This window comes from Dryobates pubescens, chromosome Z, assembly GCF_014839835.1.
Source record: "Dryobates pubescens isolate bDryPub1 chromosome Z, bDryPub1.pri, whole genome shotgun sequence".
NCBI lineage: Eukaryota > Metazoa > Chordata > Aves > Piciformes > Picidae > Dryobates > Dryobates pubescens.
Window position 1 is genome coordinate 69,857,806 of NC_071657.1, and position 22,607 is coordinate 69,880,412.

At 43.8% G+C, this 22,607-nt stretch overlaps 1 protein-coding gene across 1 annotated transcript; it reads left to right on the forward strand.

Moving 5' to 3' along the window:
• Positions 1–2,001: 2,001 nt before the first annotated feature.
• Positions 2,002–13,543, forward strand: LOC104309380 (V-type proton ATPase subunit S1-like protein). Its single transcript, XM_054177795.1, has 6 exons — positions 2,002–2,037; positions 2,714–2,791; positions 4,516–4,757; positions 10,819–10,869; positions 11,573–11,816; positions 12,941–13,543. Exons 1-6 carry the CDS (start codon positions 2,002–2,004, stop codon positions 13,241–13,243), a joined length of 954 nt encoding a protein of 317 aa, XP_054033770.1. The 3' UTR covers positions 13,244–13,543.
• Positions 13,544–22,607: the final 9,064 nt, after the last annotated feature.

Consider the following 22,607-nt stretch of genomic DNA (forward strand, 5'->3'; position numbering starts at 1 on the left):
GAATCTACTGGACTTGACTCTCTAGTTCAGGGAAGCCAGATCATTCTTGCACCAGATGAAGACTTACTGCTAAATTATAGCAAAGAAGAAAGTCAAAGGCTGAAAATTTCATGAACCTGGTAGCTGTCATACAAAGTGTTCTTCACTTGCACCCTACCTTGCAGCTAACTTCCATGGGATTTCAGATTGCCTGGGAACTGTTCAGGAGCTGTCTTTAGATGACTGTAATCTGGCATACTAACCCAGTGCATTTATTTTATCCTGGAGGACTTCAGTGTATTGCTTCTGATCCTCACTTGGGACTGAGAATGGTGCAGCACTATCCTGTTTTGCCCTGGTTGTGGGTTGGAGCTGGTTCAGTGTCTAACCCAAAACTGAGGTCCCACGGAAAAGGATAGGAAAGGTAATGAAATCTTTAATCAATATGGTAAGGATATGGGAATGCCTGGTGGGGTTGATCCATCAAAGATATCTCTGAGGCATTTTTATCCTGAATACACTGTCTTTGGGATTCATGTGCCCTGTTTCTGTGACATTAACAAGAGAGGGGTCTGAGATATATTTTAAATGTTTTACTGAATCAAGCAGAAACAGGAGCTGCAAACTTGCTGCAGTCTTTAAATCCGTATGGTGTACCATAAATATTTTTCTCCTCTTTTGTAGTTCACCTGCATTTCCAGATCAAGATTCTCTGCTAAAAAGTGGTAAAGCTTTTTTATTTTTCCCCTCCCTTCACTGTTCTGAATGCCTGACACTGGCTTTTGTTAGTGGGGCTGTAAAAGATCTTCATTCCCAGATGTTCCTTCTACTTGTTCCTTCTAAGTGACTCTTCTGTCAAATGTTTTGTTAAAGCATTTCCATCTTTCACAAATACCATTTAAAATATTTTCCTGGTTAAAACAATAATTTACTCACTGACTCATAGGTGCAGTGGGAATAGTATCATAGTATAGTATCAGTCAGGGTTGGAAGGGACCACAAGGATCCTCTAGTTCCAACCCCGCTGCCATGGGCAGGGACACCCCACATGGAGGAATGTGGGATAAAGTAGTATTGACACTTTCTTTTTATTTTTAACCAAATGAAAACAAAATTAAATGTTTGCAGGATGGAGCTGTGAGGGTGCCCATGAAATGATCTGTCATCTGTGAAACTACTCTCCTGGCAAGCAGCTGGGCCATTAGTTTATTTGTCACAGCTTCCCATCTCTGGCCAGTGTAGGCAAAGAAATTCCCACCCGTAGTTACATGTGTTTGCCATGCAGTTTAGCACACCCCTTTTGACAGCAGTCTGATGTATGAACAAAGAGAAGCTTTTGATATGCTTGTGCTGAATCCTGTCATTTTTGGGTATGGTAGTATGGAGGTTTAATCCTCCCACCACAAAAAGCACAGCTAAACTCAGTTGGAGAAGCGAATGGAAAGCTGTATCACAGTATCACAGGATTGCCAAGGTTGGAAGAGACCTCGAGGATCATCGAGTCCAACCTGATTTTTATTTTACAAGCAATAATGAAATGCAATGAATATGTACAAAATATACAGTATTTACAATTTATACAAAATTCACAGGAAAAGAATGCAACCCAGAGAAACCCTCCCAAGGAGAATCCCCACCTCGGGGTCCCCTCAAAACCCTTCCCCCCTTTCTTGTCCGAGCTAATTGGACAGAAAAAGGAGAAAAAAGAGAAATGGATATTAAGAGAAAATCATTAGCTCAAAGCAGTTGTTAAGAAAGTTAGTTTTCTCATCTCATAAGTTCCAGTCCAAGGTCAGTTGCATGCAGGCTGGCCAGGAACAGAAAAAAGGCAGAACTGAAGACAGACTGTAAGTTCTTAAAGCTACATTCTACTGATCTACCAATGAAATTAGTTTAGAACTATCTTTGTTTTCCTTTTTACACCTGAACATTCAGCTAGAGAATTCTGTAGCTGTCCTTTTCTTAAAGGCACAGCCTGAAACTGTCACATTGGGCGCAGTTCGTCCCAGTAAAGGTGTCACAATGTTCGCTGAAAAGAAGTGGAACCTGCTTGTATGGGTAAGGTAAAGTAAAACAGAAAATGCATGTATTGAAGGCAGTATTTGTACCAAGTCAAATGTTTTCCAAAATAAACTCAAGTGTTCTGAATGCACATTTCCTGAAGGGATAGGTATTGTCAGGTTCAGTTTAGGCCCCTCAGTTTAGGAAGGATGTTGACTTGCTGGAGAGTGTCCAGAGAAGGGCAACAAAGTTGGTGAGGGGCTTGGAACACAAGCCCTGTGAGGAGAAACTGAGGGAGCTGGGATTGCTTAGCTTGGAGAAGAGGACACTCAGGGGAGACCTTATTGCTCTCTACAACTACCTTAAGGGAGGTTGTAGACAGGCAGAGGTTGGTCTCTTCTCCCAGGTAACCAGCACCAGAACAAGAGGACACAGTCTCAGGCTGTGCCAGGGGAGGTTTAGGCTGGAGGTTAGGAGGAAGTTTTACACAGAGAGAGTGATTGTCCATTGGAATGGGCTGCCTGGGGAGGTGGTGGAGTCACCATCACTGGAGGTGTTCAGGAGGAGACTTGATAGGGTGCTTGGTTGCATGGTTTAGTTGATTAGGTGGTGTTGGATGATAGGTTGGACACGATGATCTTGAAGGTCTCTTCCAACCTGGTTTATTCTATTCTATTCTATAAGAACATGCAAGATTGTGCTTTTTATGATTGGTTGGATGTTTTCTTTGTAGGCTGATAGCACTCTTTCTTCTGCAGGTAAACGTTACGATGGTGGTGTGAAGCCAAAATGGAATCTAAATCAAGTGCAGGTAATGTTTGAAGGACTGAATCTGAAGGTTTGTTTTGGTTTTTTTTAATAGCATGTTGAGATCTTACTTACATTCTTGAATTAAATAATACAAAATTAAATAACTGTTTTCAAGAAACAGCTAGTGAAACCATCTAGATGTGGTACTGATTCACTACCTGCTGTACAAGATATCTTCACTAGTGAGGCTATCACTGTTGCTGACTGGCAGTGGGTCTGGATACAGGGGCTTACTGGAAGAACAAATCATTTCATCTATAGTCTGTAGAGTGACGTTTGACTACTGCAACCATTATTTTGGTACTTGGTACTGAAAGAATAGCTGAAGCAAAACTGCAGATTGTGTAAGTTTAGAGGGGTGGTTTTCCTGAGAGCAGCCTGTAGGAATTCTGAAAAATGGAGCATAAAAGGCTTCCTTTCCAAAATTCCTTCAAAGAGACACAAATAATGTGGTGTAAATAACTTGTTGATTAAACTTCTCACATCTGTACTTCTGATAAGACAGTCTTGTCCTTTACACAAATGACAGTTGTAGTCAGTGTTTCTTGATGGCTACTGCATCATGTTGTCTGACCATGATCTTACCTTGCATTCAGCTTGTTGTTGTGGTGACTTACTAATTTTAATCCTAAAGCAGTCATGTGCCATATGTAAGGCCAGGTATCAAAAGGGGTCTTTCAGGGTCTGAGCTAAGCAGTGTGACTTGCTAATCTCAACAGCAGGAAAAAAAAATCTCTTTAAGCCAAGACAAAGCTTTGGGGCTTTGAGTCTTTGGGATCCCTTCTGGAACTTGGTAAGGTGCTGTAAATGACTGGGACTTAGAAGACCTCTCTTGCTTGTGCATGACTTGAACTTGCTTAATTGTATGACATGCAAGAAAACCATGCAGATTCATGTTCAGATAGGATATATGTATAGGTGAAAAAAGCTGTTGTCTGGAGATTTTGGCTTCAAATACGGAAATGATAGCTAAATTTCGGAGTCCTTTCTGAGCCCTAACTCACTTATATTCTCTGACAACAAATTGTCCTCCTTTTGCAATGAAATTTGGGTCAGAAGGGACAGCACTTCTCTAATGTCTACAGATGACATGGAAGCTGCAGTCCCCAGAACTGAATCTAGCAAACTGGATTTATGAAGGTAGGCATCCATACCTGAGACATTGTCTTTCTACATCAGGCATTTTTCTGATTTTAAAACCATCAGGAGCCAAGCTATGCAGAGGTAGATGTAGATCTGGATAGTTCTTTCAGCTGGACAGCTGCCTAGTGTCCATTTGGCAGGGTAGGCTGTGTTCTTGGCCTAAGCTGAGCTCTTGTTAGCATGCTGAAATGTTACAAATGTCCTAGAGAGCCTTTTGCTGGGATGAGCATCTTGTGATTCTAGCCTTGCTTCGACCTTTTATATTGGGCAGGTCTGTAATGTGCTGAGGTGAGATGGGAACATGCTGAGAGCGTGGTTTGCTCCAATTATGCTACTGTAGTAGAATAAGTTTAGCTTGTATTTGCTCTCTGGCCAGTTTTGCTGGGGCTAGAATTCTGTATGATGCCATTCCCATAGTGGGAAGGTGTTAGCCAGAGATTTCTCTGCTTCTGTAGTTTAGTACTGCTGCAGCTGAAAACTAGTCCACAGATGTTCTCCAAGTGCTGGTCTCATTTATTTTGGTAGGGTGGGAGTAACTCCTGAAATACACATCTCATACTGGTCTTTTATGGGGTCAATCAGGTTGTCAACTACAATTTGAGCAGGAGAGGAAAGTGGGAAAGAGCATCCTGGAGGCCGTTCAGCCACAGCCACTACAGCCCTCTCAACGTCACAGTTAACGGCATCCCCTGCATTCTCTTCTGGGCCAAGAGAATCATGATTAAGTTTGAAAACCAGACACAGCTGGACTTGACAGAGAAGACATTTGGTGTCCATGCAACAGTGGATGTTGGAGATTCAAACTGCAGTGAAGACAACGCAATGTAAGGTGGCATTGTACTCTGTCAGTGGAACTAGTACTGGGTAACAAGTCTACTAAATGCACACTGAAGGAAGCAGACCTTGTATTACACGGTGCAGAGCCCCAGGGGCAAATTCCTTCCTATGTCCTGCGTGGCAGGTAGCACTGGCAGTGCTTTCAGACCAGTCTTACATGAGGCCCATAGATGTACACAGTCCTCACCTCTTGCAGTGGTGTAGTCAATCCTTGTGGCCAGCCTGTTTTGCTCTTAGTACCTATGAAGCTGATGAGCTCTTTAGTCTCCAGCTGTTCTGCATAGCCACTTGGGAGGTTGAATGGTGGATCCTGTGCAAGAGTGTGGAGGTGTAGAGCCTGGCTGTACATGACTACTTATCTGTTCATAGGATATAAGCCAGCAGTAACATAAACCACTGGTACAAGATGCAGATGCATAGTTATGTAGGCTAAGTCCCAGAATGTCATCTGTGAGATGTTGAAGCCAAAGAATGAATTCACTACAGGTTAGCATGTGACCTGAAAAGTCTCTGAAAAGCCAAATTCTGCATCCCAGTCTGTTATGAATTTCTTCAGCATGAACAACATTTAGCAGCTTTGCTCCTGCTAAACCTGAGTGAGAGCTGTATATTGGCCTAACTAGGTCCAAAATCCTCCAATGTCATGTCTGTACTAGAAAGGCATGTAGGTTTTTTAATTTCCTTTGCCATGTTCCTGACCATTTTTCTCCTTCCATGTCATGTGCTGTCAGGTTTCACATCTCATACTAGATCATTGATTCTACTCCAGTGGGCAAGAGTTTGAAAATCAGGAGATGGGTACTTAACTAAGCATGTGCTGAGCATTGTGTCTACCCTGTGAATGGTGTTTAAATCTGTAAAGACACAAAACAACAAAATAATATGATCAAACTGAGCTCCTATACAACATTTTACCTGTATATCTGAAGATACCTTTGATTATACATCTGTAAAGGATAACCCTTCAGAACAAGAGGACACAGTCTCAAGCTGCACCAGGGGAGGTTTAGGCTGGATGTTAGGAAGAAATTCTACACAGAGAGAGTGATTGCCCATTGGAATGGGCTGCCTGGGGAGGTGGTGGAGTCGCCATCACTGGAGGTGTTCAGGAGGAGACTTGACAGGATGCTTGGTTGCATGGTTTAGTTGGTTAGGTGGTGTTGGATGATAGGTTGGACACGATGACCTTGAGGGTCTCTTCCAACCTGGTTAATTCTATTCTATTCTATGCTATTCTATCTCAAGATGCACCAAAATTTTAGTGAAATTACAACAAAGTTAAAAGCATAATTGGAAAATAATCTAAGTTTTCTCTTTGTGGTATCAGCATTCATCAAGGCAGTCTGATTTAGCATATGAATTACTTCATCACTATGCTTTGACAGGCTGGTAAAGCATGAAATATTATTATTTTTAAAGTAAAAACAACAAGCATTAATTCTTCTCTGCTGGTCTACAACTCAGAAACAATCCTAGTCCTATTAGAAATTCTAGTAACCTCATAGAAAATATACTAATGCAAAATTAAGGGTTTCAAACCATGAAGTGTGGTTTTATAGTTGTTACTAAGGCTTGAAAAGTCAGAAAGACTGTGCAGTGCTGGACAGCAGACTGGAGAGGAGGAGACTCAGGGGTGACCTTACTACTCTCTACAACTACCTGAAGGGAGGTTGTAGACAGGCGGATGTTGGTCTCTTCTCCCAGGCAGCCAGCACCAGAACAAGAGGACACAGTCTCAGGCTGTGCCAGGGGAGGTTTAGGTTGGATGTTAGGAAAAAGTTCTACACAGAGAGAGTGATTGCCCATTGGAATGGGCTGCCTGGGGAGGTGGTGGAGTCACCATCATTGGAGGTGTTCAGGAGGAGACTTGATGGGGTGCTTGGTGCCATGGTTTAGTTGTTTAGGTGGTGTTGGATTGGTTGATGGGTTGGATGCGATGATCTTGAAGGTCTCTTCCAACCTGGTTTATTCTAATTCTAATTCCTGCTGGAGCTGCTGTTTTGAGGCTATTACAGTGGCACAGGCTTTCTCTGTCTACCTGTCTGTCACAAGTACCTCTGTAGTCTGGTTATTGTAGTGCATAATTCATTCACTTCTCCCTCCCTTGCTTTGGCTGAAAGGGAGATAATTCTCTAGTATTTTGGGCTTGTGGCTAAACCAGTGTTGGTAACACACTAGTGTTTTGAGGTGTTTTTTTGCTGAGCAGTGCTTGCACACCATCTGTTTATCAGTCTGTTCCCCACAGCAAGTAGGTTGAAGTTGATGAGAGGCTGAAAGTGGACAGTGCCTGGGCAGCTGACCCAAGCTGGCCAGAGTTACATTCCCTGCCATACTAAGTGATAAAAGTTGAGGTAAATGAAGAGGAAGTGGGTAGGAGTTGTGTCCTTCAGGGTGGCTGTTTCTCAGAGATTCACTGGACATCAGCCTGCTTTTGGGAAATGGTCAGTGACTGCTCTTGCAAAGCAGTCTTTCCCCCCCCCCCCTTTGTTTCACAGAATCAAAGAATCACCAAGGTTGGAAGAGACCTCAAAGATCATCAAGTTCATTTATTACATTCTATCTTGACCCACGAGTTCTCTCTCTTTTGCTCTCTGACTGCAGGGTCAACCCACCACAGAGCGGTATATTCTGCTTGATGCTTTTTGTTGGAAGATATTTGGGAATTTATAGAAAATGTTATCACCTTAAAAAGCTGCAGGAAAAGTGAGGAAGCAGAAATGCTCTATAGCATACCCTTGACATGCCTTTTTATCAGTTTATCATCAAAAGAGGGGGCCTAGAGCCATCTTATTTGCTATGTGTTCCAGTCTTTCTGTTTCTCCCGTAGTTTTTGAGTAGCCTCAAACTAGAAACACAGCTGCAGGCAAGATCTTGATACTTCTGTGGCTGCTTTATTTTTGCTGGGGTTAAGAGAGACGCTATGGCTACTAAGCCTTTTCTACTCTATTCTGTGCAGAAGAAGAGGGGAAAGTACTACTTCTCTTGTACTTTGATTATTTGTGATACATTGAGACATACTAGTCTCCCTGACTCCCACACTTTGAATATATTCCAGAATCCTAACAAATAAAAGACCTGTCTTATTCTGATCTCTCACTAGCGTGGGGAGGGGGTGGAGTAGGGTTGGAGGGTGGGGATTACAGAACATTTGACAGGTTGCATGTAGTGATCTGCTAGATTCCAAGTATAAAGTCATTAGAAACTGTATGTTTGATGTATCATAGTATCAGTCAGGGTTGGAAGGGACCACAAGGATCACCTAGTTCCAACCCCCCTGCCATGGGCAGGGACACCTCATACTAGATCAGGCTGGACAGAGCCTCATCCAGCCTGGGCTTAAACACCTCCAGGGACGGCACCCCAACCACCTTCCTGGACAACCCATTCCAGGGCTTCACCACTCTCATGGGGAAGAACTTCCTCCTCACATCCAGCCTGAATCTCCCCACCTCCAGCTTCATTCCATTCCCCCTAGTCCTATCACTACCTGATATCCTGAGAAGTCCCTCCCCAGCCTTCTCGTAGGCCCCCTTCAGATACTGGAATACCCTTTGTTTATTGCAACTGGCAGCATCTAAGTACTGATTGAGGCCCCTATATGCAGAAATCATGCTCTATGGATGGAAAAGTGGAAAACCTGATCTTGAGAGTCATGATTAGACTCAGTGTAATTGCCAAATACAAGTGTTAGGTTTGATTTGCAGTCAGCCTGCATTTGCAGCAGAGAGGAAAGGGAAAAATGGCTGGAATATATCTCAGGTTTAAAGTCAGACCTAAATTAAGCCAGTTGATGGCCAAATGCTCACATGATGCATTACCCAGTTCACTCACCCCGGAAGAATCTCTTAAACTTCTCCCTTCTTCAGCCTTCTTTGTTAAGATAATACTCTGCTGTGGCTTTAGGCCAGGTTTCAAGCTGGTTTATACTGTCTAATCAATGCAAAGTAGACGGAGCCAGGACAAGGTATTTGATAGTGAACACTGGGACATGTATGAGACAAATAAAATCTAATTGTGGGGTCTTTTATGCACCAGCTTTTGGATCAAACCACTGAGTTGAACACCATATTTTCCTGTGTCTAATCCTCAACTATCCGTGGTTTCCCTTTGTAATAAAGCAAAGGATAGTCTAGATTCAGTGTCCTGGCTTATTAGTACAAGAGGCAGTCTATATTTGGTATGAAACCATAGGGCTTGCTGGTTTGGGAGGTTTTATTTTCTTTAACTTTTGCTTCAGAAGTCCTTTAGATGCTATATGGTTTAACTATATTTTGTCTAATTATTCTTTAGTAAACTTTAAGTTCCCATGCTCACTACAGGCAAGCTTTGTAGAGATGCCTCACAGTCAATGGATTGCTCAAATCATAGAATCATTAGGGTTGGAAATAACTTCTAGGATCATCAGGTCCAACCATCAGCACAAGACCACCATGCCTGCTAACCATGTCCCAAGCTGCCATGCCTACATGTTTTTGAACACCTTCAGGGATGCCTCTTCATGCTGGTTGGGTAGTCTATAACAGACTCCCAACCAACAAGATACCTTCATTGTTGGCCTTCCCTTGATTCTTACCCATAAACACTCATCCCTGTCAACACCATCATCAAGGTCTAGAGAGTCAAAATGCTCCCTAATATACAGGGCTACCCCATTGCCTTTTCCTTGCCTGTCTCTTATGAAGAGTTTATAACTATCCATTGCAGCTTTCCAGTTGTGGGAGTCATCCCACCATGTTTCTGTGATGGCAACTATATCAGTTTCCCCACTGCCAATGGCTTCCAGCTCGTCTTGTTTGTTGCCCATGCTGTATGCGTTAGTGTAGAGGCACTTCAGCTGGGCTATCAATACCATCACCTTTTGGGGGGAGAAGCACCAATTCCTATGTGGCCATTTCCAGGTGATTCCATGATTTCTAACACATCAATAAATGTGATGTCTTTGTTGTCACATGGTTATCCATTCACTGTCTTCACTGAGATGGCAGACCAAAGGACCTTGCTGGCATACCACCCCTCAAACCCTGGTGTGTTTCCCCCAGGCTTATCACTAGTAAACCTGGTTTTAGCCCCTGCCCCCTTCAAAACTAGTTTAAAGCTCTTTCAACAACTCCTGTTATTTCCTGGGCAAAGATCCTTTTCCCTCTTTGAAACAGGTATATCCTACCTGTGTCCAGCAGGCCTGTTATGTAAACTGACACAAGGCTCAGAGCCTGCTGTTGACCTACTGGGTCTTTCTATTTCTTCCTTCATCATTCCTTGCAACTGGGAAGGTAGACTAGAACACAACTTGTGCTCCTGATCATTTAGCCAGTCATCTAATAATGCACATGTGTGAAATTCAAACTGCAATGTCAGCTGCATTTCTTGTGCTCAAGTATCTAAAAAGATGGGAATAATGTGGCTGTTCACACTTTGCAATGACGTACTGAAGTGATTCATGACTAAGATATCATGATTTGAGAAGGAGAACACAGATCATTGGAGGTGTTTGGGAGGAGACTTGATAGGGTGCTTGGTTGCATGGTTTAGTTGATTCGGTGGTGTTGGATGATAGGTTGGATGCGATGATCTCGAAGGTCTCTTCCAACCTAGTCTATTCCATTCTATTCTATTCTATTCTGTTCTGTTCTGTTCTGTTCTGTTCCGTTCCGTTCCGTTCTATTCTGTTTCTAAATGGATGTCACTAATGGGCTAGCAACAGTGTACATCATGTCCTAAACTGCTTCTGTTAGTGACAAACAGTAAGGGCAAAAGTAGTTCAACCTAATTGTCAGCTGATGCTGGAAGCAATGAGATTGGAGTGTGTTAAAATTTGAGCACACAGGTCTGTTCCTTCCAGATAATCTAGGCCTCATTCAAATTAACAACTGAACTGCTGGATTTCACTGTAGGAAGTGAATCCTTTCAGGGTTTTATTTCTTCTGACTTCAAATGTATAGTGAACAAAAGGCTCCATATATAACTGTGCTTAACCTTTCATGATGGTTTTTTAACTTGAGATTTCTGAAGTTTATTTCCTAGCCTGACACTGCTTGCTTTCTGACCTAGGCTTTCTCTGAAGTTCGGTGACATTGGTGATCTAAAGGGACTTGTTATTAGGTAAGTTTGTATATCAAACAAACCATTAGATGTTTAAAGAAAAGATAAAGATGATAAAGAAATAACCATTGTTACGCAGTTACCTGTGCAATTTGTTTTTGGAGACTTTATGTAAGTAAGAATAATACAGTAGGGACTGCTGTTTGTGTAGTTAGGAGAGCTGCATTTACTAGGCCTGCCGTTTTACAATGTCTGCTCTGTTTTATTAAGACATTTCTTCTACTATATTGACTTTTCTGTTCATGAGAAAAGTTCAGGTCATCTCTTTTGAACAGAACCTTCCCATGCCTGAGATTTTGCTGAACCTTGCTAATGAACTACATTTTTGTCTGAGAATTTTGCTGTAAGACCTGATGGTGCGGTCCATTCAGGCACCAGGCTGTAACCTGCTATATGTGTGCTTCTTTCCAGTCAGAGAAAACTGTGTGTCTTGATAAGTAGTTTTTCATACCTTGGATGGATGTACAACACATTTCACATGGATTTTTCTCAGTCACACAGGGAAAACCCTTTTCATTTGCCCTGATTATGTGGGAAATAGTAAACTCCTTCAGCTGCAATAGTGAGGAAACACAAATCACTTTCCAGACTCACTAGCTAGAGCTCACATGGATATAAACATTTATCTTCTAGGACTGTTCAACTAGTTGGACCTCTCAGACTTGTTTTCATACTCATCTTTCTTTCCATACAATATTTTCAGATTCTTATTAACAACCAGCTATTACCAGCTGTCTGTTCAGAACTGGTTCAGTCTACACAGACTGCAGCTCCTTTACAACCATTCCATACAAGCAACATTTAATGCGACCAGAATATATGCACCAGCAAGTTACTCCTACCACTGTGAACATGTGAGCAGCTTGCAGAGATATGATGCACTTCTAATACCCAGCTCTGCAAATGATCTGTCAAAGCTTTGGGAAGTCACGTTTATTGATTTCCAGGTAATGCCATGGGATTAAACCAAATGGATCCTATAGTAGGCTAATGGGAAAAATCTGCAATTCACTGCCAAGGAACTGTAATGGAACTTGAAACAGAAACTGAAAAGAAACAAAGACTTATGTTATTATCTCACAGTCAAAGGAAACAAAGAGCTATATAGGTTTTCTGTGTTCCCTTTAGTGTGGAGTTCTGTGTGTCTGAGCTGGGCTCTCAAACCCAGCATCTCTGACAGCATCAGTCACCTAGTATGAGATTAATTGTCCTTAACTTTTGATGCCTAGTAATTTTAACCTGGTGCCCTAATTAAAGTCACCCCAGTCTGCCTCTAAAGCTGGTGGGTAATTCCTCTGACCCATCTTAAATCCTTATTTTAAGATGAGATTAATCATCTTCTCAAAGTGCCTGTTTTTCTGCATTTGACAGTAGGAAGCCCAAGATAAATGGGCTAGGATGTCTTGCTTTTATATGCCTAACTCACAAGTGATGAAGAAATGAAAGTGGGTTGGAGGGAAAACTGATTTCCCTTTTCTCACCATGTTATAATCACCTATGAAGTGACCTGGTGAAGCAAACAGTGCCCTGAGAGCCTGTGTGATAAACCTTATGTTAGAGCTGAACCCACAAATAAAGCTTGCTGGTATAGGCCACAGTTGAATGAAAATCCATGTGGCTGCCGTATGCTGCACGCTTGGGTCTGGTGAGAAAACTCCAACATTAGGTTGTCCAGTTGAGAATATTTCTTTAAAGTTTGTGCAGTTTGAAATGGAGGCTCTGGAGATTCTCAACAAGTGATACTGGAAATGGGCTGCTAACTTGAAATGTACCATGCTTAAAATTAAATATGACTGGGCTATGAAGAGTGAACATAGAACATTTTGTTTAAAACACAGCTGAGAGTGTTTGGGGCAGCAGAGTGAAGGGGATTAGAATAATTGATGGTTTCTAGAAGACTGACCTGGATGACCTCTGAGCATTAGCTCCAGATAGCCCTGGTTGATACAATTGTGAAATAAGTAGATAATAAATAAATATTACTGTCACCAAGAGCAAATTCATGATCATTTATTTGTAACCAAGGCAGCAAATACTTCATCTAATACAAGCCCTTTTATTCTCTTTGTAGATTCAAGGCTTTAACATTCAAGAAGGACATTTTGCCTATGCAAAGGACTGTGCATCCTTTTTCTCTCCAGCAATACTCATGGGATTGGTTATGTCACTGATTCTGCTTCTGGTTCTTGCCTATGCTCTTCACATGTTGATCCACCTGAAATCTCTTGACAGGCACTATGAATGCAAAGCTTCTCCTGCCTATTTTGGCCAAATGAAAGACAGTGACATTGGGGATGAGAAAGAGCCACTGAGAAGCAGTGGAAATGAGTCCTATGAACTTAGAAACCAACAAGTCTGTAAAATTTATATTTAGCAGTATGCTAAACGTAAGTGGTATTTTCTTCTGCTGGCACTGTCGTACATAGTTTTTACAGGTTTTTCACAGAGTGATGAAAGGAAAAGTAGGTAACAGACTGCTATTTAGTGATAACCATCTCAAAGATGCCTTGGGAAACAAGATGAGAGAAAAAAAAATCCTTTGTGAGTAAGAGATTTTGTGTAATGGGAGTTTATACCTGTAGTACAAAAGGAAAATGCTTATCTTTTCAGCCAGCTACCAAGTCCTGAAGAGAGGATTAGTAATTTGAAGTTAAATAAAGGTATAACAAACTCAAAAAAACCCCACCCAAAACTTGAATGAAATCTCTCTGCTTACTCTTTCAATGGCAAGATTTTTCTTGGGTTTGTGTTTGCTTCATCCACCCTGCTCTATGTCCTGACAAAGTAGCATCCATTCCTTTCTCAGTATATTTTTTCCCTTTTATTTTCTAAATTGCATCCTCTCATCTTCATTCTCATAAACTCCTTTCCTTCCTTTGGAGTCTTCAGAGCCATGTAAGCTGTGCATTCTGCAATACACAGATGAAATAGTGGTGGCTCTGATACAGCAGCATCTTGATACTTTTCTCTGTCTAAGCTGCAGGCTTACTGTAAGGATCTAGTGAGAGAACAGTAGACATCTGGTCAAAGGCTTACCCTTACATTCCCGGCTCAGCTCCATGCCAAAAGACGGATTATGAGCATTATACCCTGTAATTCTAGGTTAATTTCTTTTCTATCAAATCCTTTCAGCCTCCCTTGGGAATTTTACCTGAATGAAGATCGCCTGTGCTGTGACTGAAAATACCTATAAACAAAGCACTGGAAGCTCACCAGTGGTAAAAGAGATACTGCGATATAACCATCCACTCCTCCTTCCGACTGTTTAAGATACTGTCTTCCTAATCATTGTTTCTTATGTCAGTCAAAGTTTGGGAAACTCCAGATCAGCCTGTAATTTGGCCCTGACTAGTAGCAAGGAAGAAGGCAATAATGTACTAGCTGCAGTGCTTTTAGGTCACAAGTAATTCAAACCCACACATGTTACAAAATCTTCTGCAAAACCACATTTAGTAAACAAGTGGTTTTCTTATTTTAGATAATAGATCTAATTAGTTGCTTGTAGACTTTGCAAGCAATACTGCAAGACTCTTTTAACACCTTGAGAGATGTCCAAAGATCTCCTGTTTATTAGCAGAAATGACAGACAGACTATACATGGAATCCAAAGCACTTAACTGATTTAGGAAGGGACTTCAGAGGTAAAAAACCTCACCATTTTTGAACTATGACCAAACATAGAAGATAAGTTCCTGGGGACTTGGCAAGGCTGCCTGTGGCTGGTTACTGCCAAGCTTTATCTGTTTCATAAAGGAAGCAAAGCAAAACATGAACCTTTGGGAACCTAAATGAGGGTAAAATGAGAAGGTGCAAATAAACCCCACAGTATTCTACATGGTGGGGTGAAACACTCACCAGCCTGGATCCCTCTGCTTACGCACAGTGATGACAGATGTAGGCTGTTGACAATGTTAGAGTGAGTTAAGGATGCCAGTGCTAAATATGTGGTATTCCTTAGAGTCTGGAGAGCTGTTCTATTGTGCCTAGGGTTTGCTTGCCTGTCAGGCAGTAAAAACCTGACACTAATTGGTGGTAGCCTGACTGTCAAAATTACTGTCATGCACTGATGTAAAATACTCACTCTGCAGAGCTCTGCGTGGTGGCTTTGGGTGTGGCAGCACACTCTAGGCATTGTGGTTTTGGAGGTACAATGTGCTGGTTTCTCCTGCAGAGCTCATTTAACCTATTTAACATCTGATGGTACTGTCAGTCTAATTCTTACCTATCATCATCTTGCATGTTTTAAATAGGCAATATTAGCACCATTGCTGTAGGAGGTGCTTACGAGACAGGAGCGTCCATCTAATCATGTCCCTGGCTCCTTCTGTCCTTTTAAACCTCCTTCCCTAGTTCTTTTATGACCCACATATGTTCTGCTTTTGAGGCTGAGACGATGTCTGCTGGCATTACACTTGAGAGACAGCACTGCAAATCTCTAGCATGTGTCTCTGCAGAACTTGTGGTGCAGAATTAAAAGATGGTTGGGGCCCTCAAGCAGGAACGAACTTGAACAAGATAGATTAGTTTTTACCCATTACTTACAAAGCAAGTTTCTCAAAATAAAATAAAAATCTTTGCTGGAAGTAGCAGATGATTCTGCTCATATCAGGTGTGCTCAGCATCATCACATTTATACTCAGGTGTCAACAAGAGTTAGAAAGAATAAATACACTAATTGAGTTAGACAGGAAATCCAACATTCAGTCATAAGACTGGAATTATGAACCATATATTTCATAGAAACATAGAGTGCTTTGGGTTGGAAGAGCCCTTTAAAGGTCAGCTAATCTAGCCTCCCTGCAGTGAGCAGGGACATCTTCAATTAGATCAGGTTGTTCACAGCCCTGATCAGCATAACTTCAAATGTTTCCAGGGATGGGGCAATCTGGGTTAGTGTTTCATCACCCCCACTGTAAAAAAACTTCTTCCTTCTATGTAGTCGAAGTCTCTCCTGTTGCAAAAGGCCCAGCTGAAAATTTGTAAAGAGTTAATGATACTTTAGAGGGAAAACTGCACCAGGATTAAAAATCATCATCACTGCAGTTTCTATCTCCTGGTGCCATGTATAAAAGCAAGCACCCACTTCTGAATCCACAAAATGTGGATTTTTGCATTCCCAATACGCTGTATTTACTATATGCCAAAACAGTGCTTATCAAATGCATAGTCTGGAACAAGAGAGGCATTCCATTGTTCTGGTCCTGAAACAGGAAAATTCAGGTTAAATTAATTGTTTGCCTCAAAAGTAATCTACATTGTCACCAACAGACACATTAATTAAAGATAAGCTTTTTTTGCATGGTCCACGCTGCAGAATTTTGTTGCTGCATGAGCACACAGCAGCCTTTTGAGCATGTATATGTTCATTCAGACAACAGCCTGACAGCAGCTTTTCAAAACTGATTCACTCTTCCAAATTCAGGGCCCCATCCACTCAGAAAGTCAAAGGGAAGAGTCTCCTTTCCTCTAACTGAGACAGGATTAATTTCACAGACTCACTCACTCACTGTTCTCACTCTGCAATGACAACACTGAACTGAACAGCAAACACCACCCCCCAACAGCAAACATTTGGTTTTCCTTCATTTCAGCTTTGGTAGTTAAAATTTTATATAATTTCATCTTACCCCAACTTGACACCTGCAGAAAATTGGAGTTCCAGGCAGTACAGGAAGTATTGTGTGAACTGAAACGGATGTTGGTCTCTTCTCCCAGGCAAGCAGTACCAGAACAAGAGGACACAGTCTCAGGCTGCGCCAGGGGAGATACAGGCTGGATGTTAGAAAAAAGTTCTATACAGAAAGAGTGATTGCACATTGGAATGGGCTGCCTGGGGAGGTGGTGGAGTCGCCATCGCTGGAGGTTTTTAGGAGAAGACTTGACGGGGTGCTTGGTGCCGTGGGTTAGTTGCTTGGGCGGTGTTGGATTGGTTGATGGGTTGGATGCGATGATCTTGAAGGTCTCTTCCAACCTGGTTTATTCTATGTATTTATTCTATGTATTATTCTATGAAGTGGTGGGCTGTTGAGACAGTATTAGTTGCAAATATATAGTCTCAAGCTGCGCCAGGGGAGGTTTAGGCTGGAGGTTAGGAAGAAATTCTTCATAGAGATTGGGATTGCCCATTGGAACAGGCTGCCCAGGGAGATGATGGAATTGCCATCACTGGAGGTGTTTAGGAGGAGACTTGATAGGGTGCTTGGTGCCATGATTTAGTTGATTAGATGGTGTTAGATGATGGTTTGGACATGATGATCTTGAAGGTCTCTTCCAACCTGGTCTATTCTATTCAATTCTACAAGGAATACTCAAAGCTGGGATTACTGTGAAGGCAGAGAGGAAAGCCATGTGTCCATTGGCTGGCAAGTAGCAATGAATTCCAGCAAGCCAGGAAGAAGAAAAATAAAAAAGAAAAAGAAAAGAGTTCTTTCTTAAGGCTTTTAAATGGTGCCATTTTCCTCCCCTCATTTAAACACTGATTCTTGCTGTAACAGCACTGGTGTTCCTGGCAGATTTTGTTTGGTTGGTTGTTGGGGATTTTTTTGTTTAGTTGGAGGCTTAAATAAAGCTCAATGCAAACCTCAGCTTCAGATATTGTCCCCAGGAACTCGGGAAGAAGGCCTGTTGGGGACAGTGGTAGCCCAGCATAAAGGGGGAAATTGCCACTTCAATCCTGAGGAGATATATTCAAACATGAGTATCAAAACCCCATATCCCTCGCTGCCTTCGCTTCTTATTTATATGCAGAGAAGCTAGACCTGGTGAAAGAACAATTCCCAAGATGGAGCTGCTACACCTAACAGGCTGGCAAAAAAAATTTATCACCTCTGTAAGGACTGTCTCACATGAGAGAATCTTTACTCAGACTCATCCTACCGAGATCTTCCAGTACCTGACACCAGGGCTTTGGGCTGTCATTCAGGTTACTGGTTGCTTTGTTCCTGCCATGGACCACAGCTCCCAGCTGCTTTCTGTCCATCTGTCTGCACAGGAAAAGGCTCATAGAATCATAGAATCAACCAGGTTGGAAAAGACCTCAGAGATCATCAAGTCCAACCTGTCACCCAACACCTCATGACTACTAAAATGTGGCTTTAAGTGCCATGTCCAGTCCCTTTTTTAACATCTCCAGGGATGGGGACTCCAGCTTAAACTTTCCCTGGCACAGCTTGAGACTGTGTCCTCTTGTTCTGGTGCTGGTTGCCTGGGTGAAGAGACCAACCCCCTCCTGGCTACAACCTCCTTTCAGGTAGCTGTAGAGAGCAATAAGGTCTCCTCTGAGCCTCCTCTTCTCCAGGCTAAACAATCCCAGCTCCCTCAGCCTCTCCTTACAGGGCTGTGCTTGAGGCTTCTCCCCAGCCTCGTTGCCCTTCTCTGGACACGTTCAAGTGTCTCAGTGTCCTTAAATTGAGGGCCCCAGAACTGGACACAGTACTCAAGGTGTGGCCTAACCAGTGCTGAGTACAGGGCAGAATGACCTCCCTGCTCCTGCTGTCCACACTATTCCTGATGCAGAGTAGTTCTAAAATTAACACAATTCATCAAGGAAGAATTTACCTAGTTTTAAGGAGAGTGAACAAAGTAACCCACCTAAGTAGTCAGTTTTTCTGGAATGATGGCTGTCAACACGAGTTCAGGCTCTGCTGAAAACTCTCTTTTTTTTTAACAGTTGGTTCTTGACCTCCATGGGAGCTTACAACAAACACTAGAAAATAAGGTTGCTGAGGTAGAATTTTAGATACGAACTTAGCCACAGAGGAACACTCTGTCAATATATGGAATGGGCTGCCTGGGGAGGTGGTGGAGTCGCCAACACTGGAGGTGTTTAGGAGGAGACTGGATGGGGTGCTTGGTGCCATGGTTTAGTTGATTAGATGGCGTTGGCTGATGGGTTGGACACGATCTCAAAGGCCTCTTCCAACCTCGTCCCTTCCCTTCCCTTCCCTTCCCTTCCCTTCCCTTCCCTTCCCTTCCCTTCCCTTCCCTTCCCTTCCCTTCCCTTCCCTTCCCTTCCCTTCCCTTCCCTTCCCTTCCCTTCCCTTCCCTTCCCTTCCCTTCCCTTCCCTTCCCTTCCCTTCCCTTCCCTTCCCTTCCCTTCCCTTCCCTTCCCTTCCCTTCCCTTCCCTTCCCTTCCCTTCCCTTCCCTTCCCTTCCCTTCCCTTCCCTTCCCTTCCCTTCCCTTCCCTTCCCTTCCCTTCCCTTCCCTTCCCTTCCCTCCCCTCCCCTCCCCTCCCCTCCCCTCCCCTCCCCTCCCCTCCCCTCCCCTCCCCTCCCCTCCCCTCCCCTCCCCTTCCCAAACCTTCCCTCCCCTTACCAAACCTAACCTTCCCTTCCCAAACCTTCCCTTCCCAAACCTTCCATCCCCTTCCCTTCCCTTCCCAAACCTTCCCTTCCCAAACCTTCCCTTCCCTTCCCAAACCTTCCCTTCCCAAACCTTCCCTTCCCAAACCTTCCTCTTCCCAAACCTTCCTCTTCCCAAACCTTCCCTTCCCTTCCCAAACCTTCCCTTCCCAAACCTTCCCTTCCCTTCCCTTCCCTTCCCTTCCCTTCCCTTCCCTTCCCTTCCCTTCCCTTCCCTTCCCTTCCCTTCCCTTCCCTTCCCTTCCCTTCCCTTCCCTTCCCAAACCTTCCCTTCCCTTCCCTTCCCAAACCTTCCCTTCCCTTCCCAAACCTTCCCTTCCCTTCCCAAACCTTCCCTTCCCTTCCCAAACCTTCCCTTCCCTTCCCAAACCTTCCCTTCCCAAACCTTCCCTTCCCAAACCTTCCCAAACCTTCCCAAACCTTCCCAAACCTTCCCTTCCCAAACCTTCCCAAACCTTCCCTTCCCTTCCCAAACCTTCCCTTCCCTTCCCAAACCTTCCCTTCCCAAACCTTCCCTTCCCTTCCCAAACCTTCCCTTCCCTTCCCAAACCTTCCCAAACCTTCCCTTCCCTTCCCAAACCTTCCCTTCCCTTCCCAAACCTTCCCTTACCTTCCCTTCCCAAACCTTCCCTTCCCAAACCTTCCCTTCCCTTCCCAAACCTTCCCAAACCTTCCCTTCCCAAACCTTCCCTTCCCAAACCTTCCCTTCCCTTCCCTTCCCTTCCCTTCCCTTCCCTTCCCAAACCTTCCCAAACCTTCCCAAACCTTCCCAAACCTTCCCAAACCTTCCCTTCCCAAACCTTCCCTTCCCTTCCCAAACCTTCCCAAACCTTCCCAAACCTTCCCTTCCCAAACCTTCCCTTCCCAAACCTTCCCAAACCTTCCCAAACCTTCCCAAACCTTCCTTTCCCTTCCCAAACCTTCCCTTCCCTTCCCAAACCTTCCCTTCCCTTCCCAAACCTTCCCAAACCTTCCCAAACCTTCCCTTCCCAAACCTTCCCTTCCCAAACCTTCCCAAACCTTCCCAAACCTTCCCTTCCCTTCCCAAACCTTCCCTTCCCTTCCCTTCCCTTCCCTTCCCTTCCCTTCCCTTCCCTTCCCTTCCCTTCCCTTCCCAAACCTTCCCTTCCCTTCCCTTCCCAAACCTTCCCTTCCCTTCCCAAACCTTCCCTTCCCTTCCCTTCCCTTCCCTTCCCTTCCCTTCCCTTCCCTTCCCTTCCCTTCCCTTCCCTTCCCTTCCCTTCCCTTCCCTTCCCTTCCCTTCCCTTCCCTTCCCTTCCCTTCCCTTCCCTTCCCTTCCCTTCCCTTCCCTTCCCTTCCCTTCCCTTCCCTTCCCTTCCCTTCCCTTCCCTTCCCTTCCCTTCCCTTCCCTTCCCTTCCCTAACCTTCCCTTCCCTTCCCAAACCTCCCCTCCCCTCCCCTCCCCTCCCCTCCCCTCCCCTCCCCTCCCCTCCCCTCCCCTCCCCTCCCCTCCCCTCCCCTCCCCTCCCCCTCCCCTCCCCTATTGTTTCAATCCCTTCATGAGGTAAGGAACCAGAGGAAAGTGCTAAACCTTGTGTGTACATCTTTGCCCTTCTTCTCCCTCAAAATGACATCTTACAATTTATCTGAAAATGCGATTTGTTTCTTCTGAGTCAATAGTGTAAATCTGGTCATGACTCATGTTGATTTTGAAGACTAATAAAGAGATTAAATTCCTGGAAATTTGGGAACATCCTTCCTGAGCATTTTGCAGCTGCCTAATTCTGGATGCTTTTTCTGGATAAGCTTTATAATTCCTGTACCTCAGCATGCCCTGTGCTAGCGACCAAAGGATTTGAATTGGATATTGCAAATAATTTCTTAGCCTGTTCGTCGGGAAGTACTGCTGCTTGGGAACATGAAGGAATATTGATTTAGGATGGAAAATCACACTGATTTCTGCATTTGACTCCTTTCTCTACTCATTTACCTGCTCTAAACCCCTTCCTGCTTACCTATGACAAAGGCCAATGTGCTCTTCATCTTAATACCATGATCGGATGATCAATTTTCTGCGCTAATTTATCAGGGCTCATAATCAAAGTGTGTTATTCCATTTATAAATGCTGATGGATAAGGCAGGGACAGATGTTTCCACCTTGCACTCAAAGAGCACCCTTGGAGCTATAAGCCTCATCATTCCTGTGGGCTGGAGAGAAGAAGAAACAACCCAGCTGTGAGCAAGCACTGCCTGCCTGCATGGTATCCCCAGTATGGAGCTTGGACTGCTCCTGGCATCTGCTTCCTCTGGCTCCATCTCTGATAAGTGAGCTGGTGGTTCAATGAAGCCACCTCTAGCCACTGCTCTGAGGCAAACTGCTGTAGTACCTGCACTTAGACATGCTTTTGTAAAAGTAAGATTTCCAAGTAAAGGAAAATTTCAATGCATACTAGTGAGCTTGTGCATGTACAGAGCATTTCATTAGTGCCAGTTACTTGGTCATTGCAGGCTGGAGGCCGAGATGGTTGATCAGTGCCACAGAAAGAGCAGCAACACATTTTCTTTAGCTCCATGCTGCCTGTTAGGTTACTGAGCTGCCTCTCAGGCTGTTGAGCTACCTCTTAGATGCCCAGGAGCTGAGCTAGCTGCCCAGAGAGGCAGCAGGTTGAGCTGTAGGTCTCCAAAGGCAGTCTGAAGAAGGCCATCTGTGGCATCTGGGTGCTTTCATCCCTTCTACATCTCTGTCAGCACCATCACAAGTTCAAGCATGAGAAAAACGGTTTTCTGCCATTCCTACATACCTACATTTATTATCTGTCTTCTCAAACAAACAAAATCAACCAACCAACGCAAAAAAAATAGAATAGAATAGAATAGAATAGAATAAACCAGGTTGGAAGAGACCTTCGAGATCATCGTGTCCAACCTATCATCCAAACCAAAAAATCAAAAAATCAAACCAAAAAACCCAACAAATCAACCTCCCACCCCCAACCCCCAAAGTACTCCACAAAGGGTGAGGACTGGGAGAAGAGGTGGGGATGTGGAGCAGGATGAGGGACTGTGGGGAGGATCACTGAGTGCCTTAGCTGTTTCTGGCACTTTGCAAATGCTTGCCTCTTGGTTCTGTAGGGCAGGCTACCTACTTGCTCTGAACAGCAGCTTTCCACAGTCTGAAGCTCACTGAGCTCATACCCTTGAAGTTGCAGGGGGTTTTCCTTATCAACAATGAGCAGGTTTTTTAACTCCCAGCTGCAATTTTCTGTCATGAAATATTAATCAAGGCTCTTCAGGAAACTGAAGAGCTTTGTTCCAGTTACAACCATAACTCCAAAAATGTGAAGCCTAAGAGAAAATCACAATTTTAGCCTCACTTCTTTAAAATCCCACATTTAACTATTCTGAAAGCATGGAC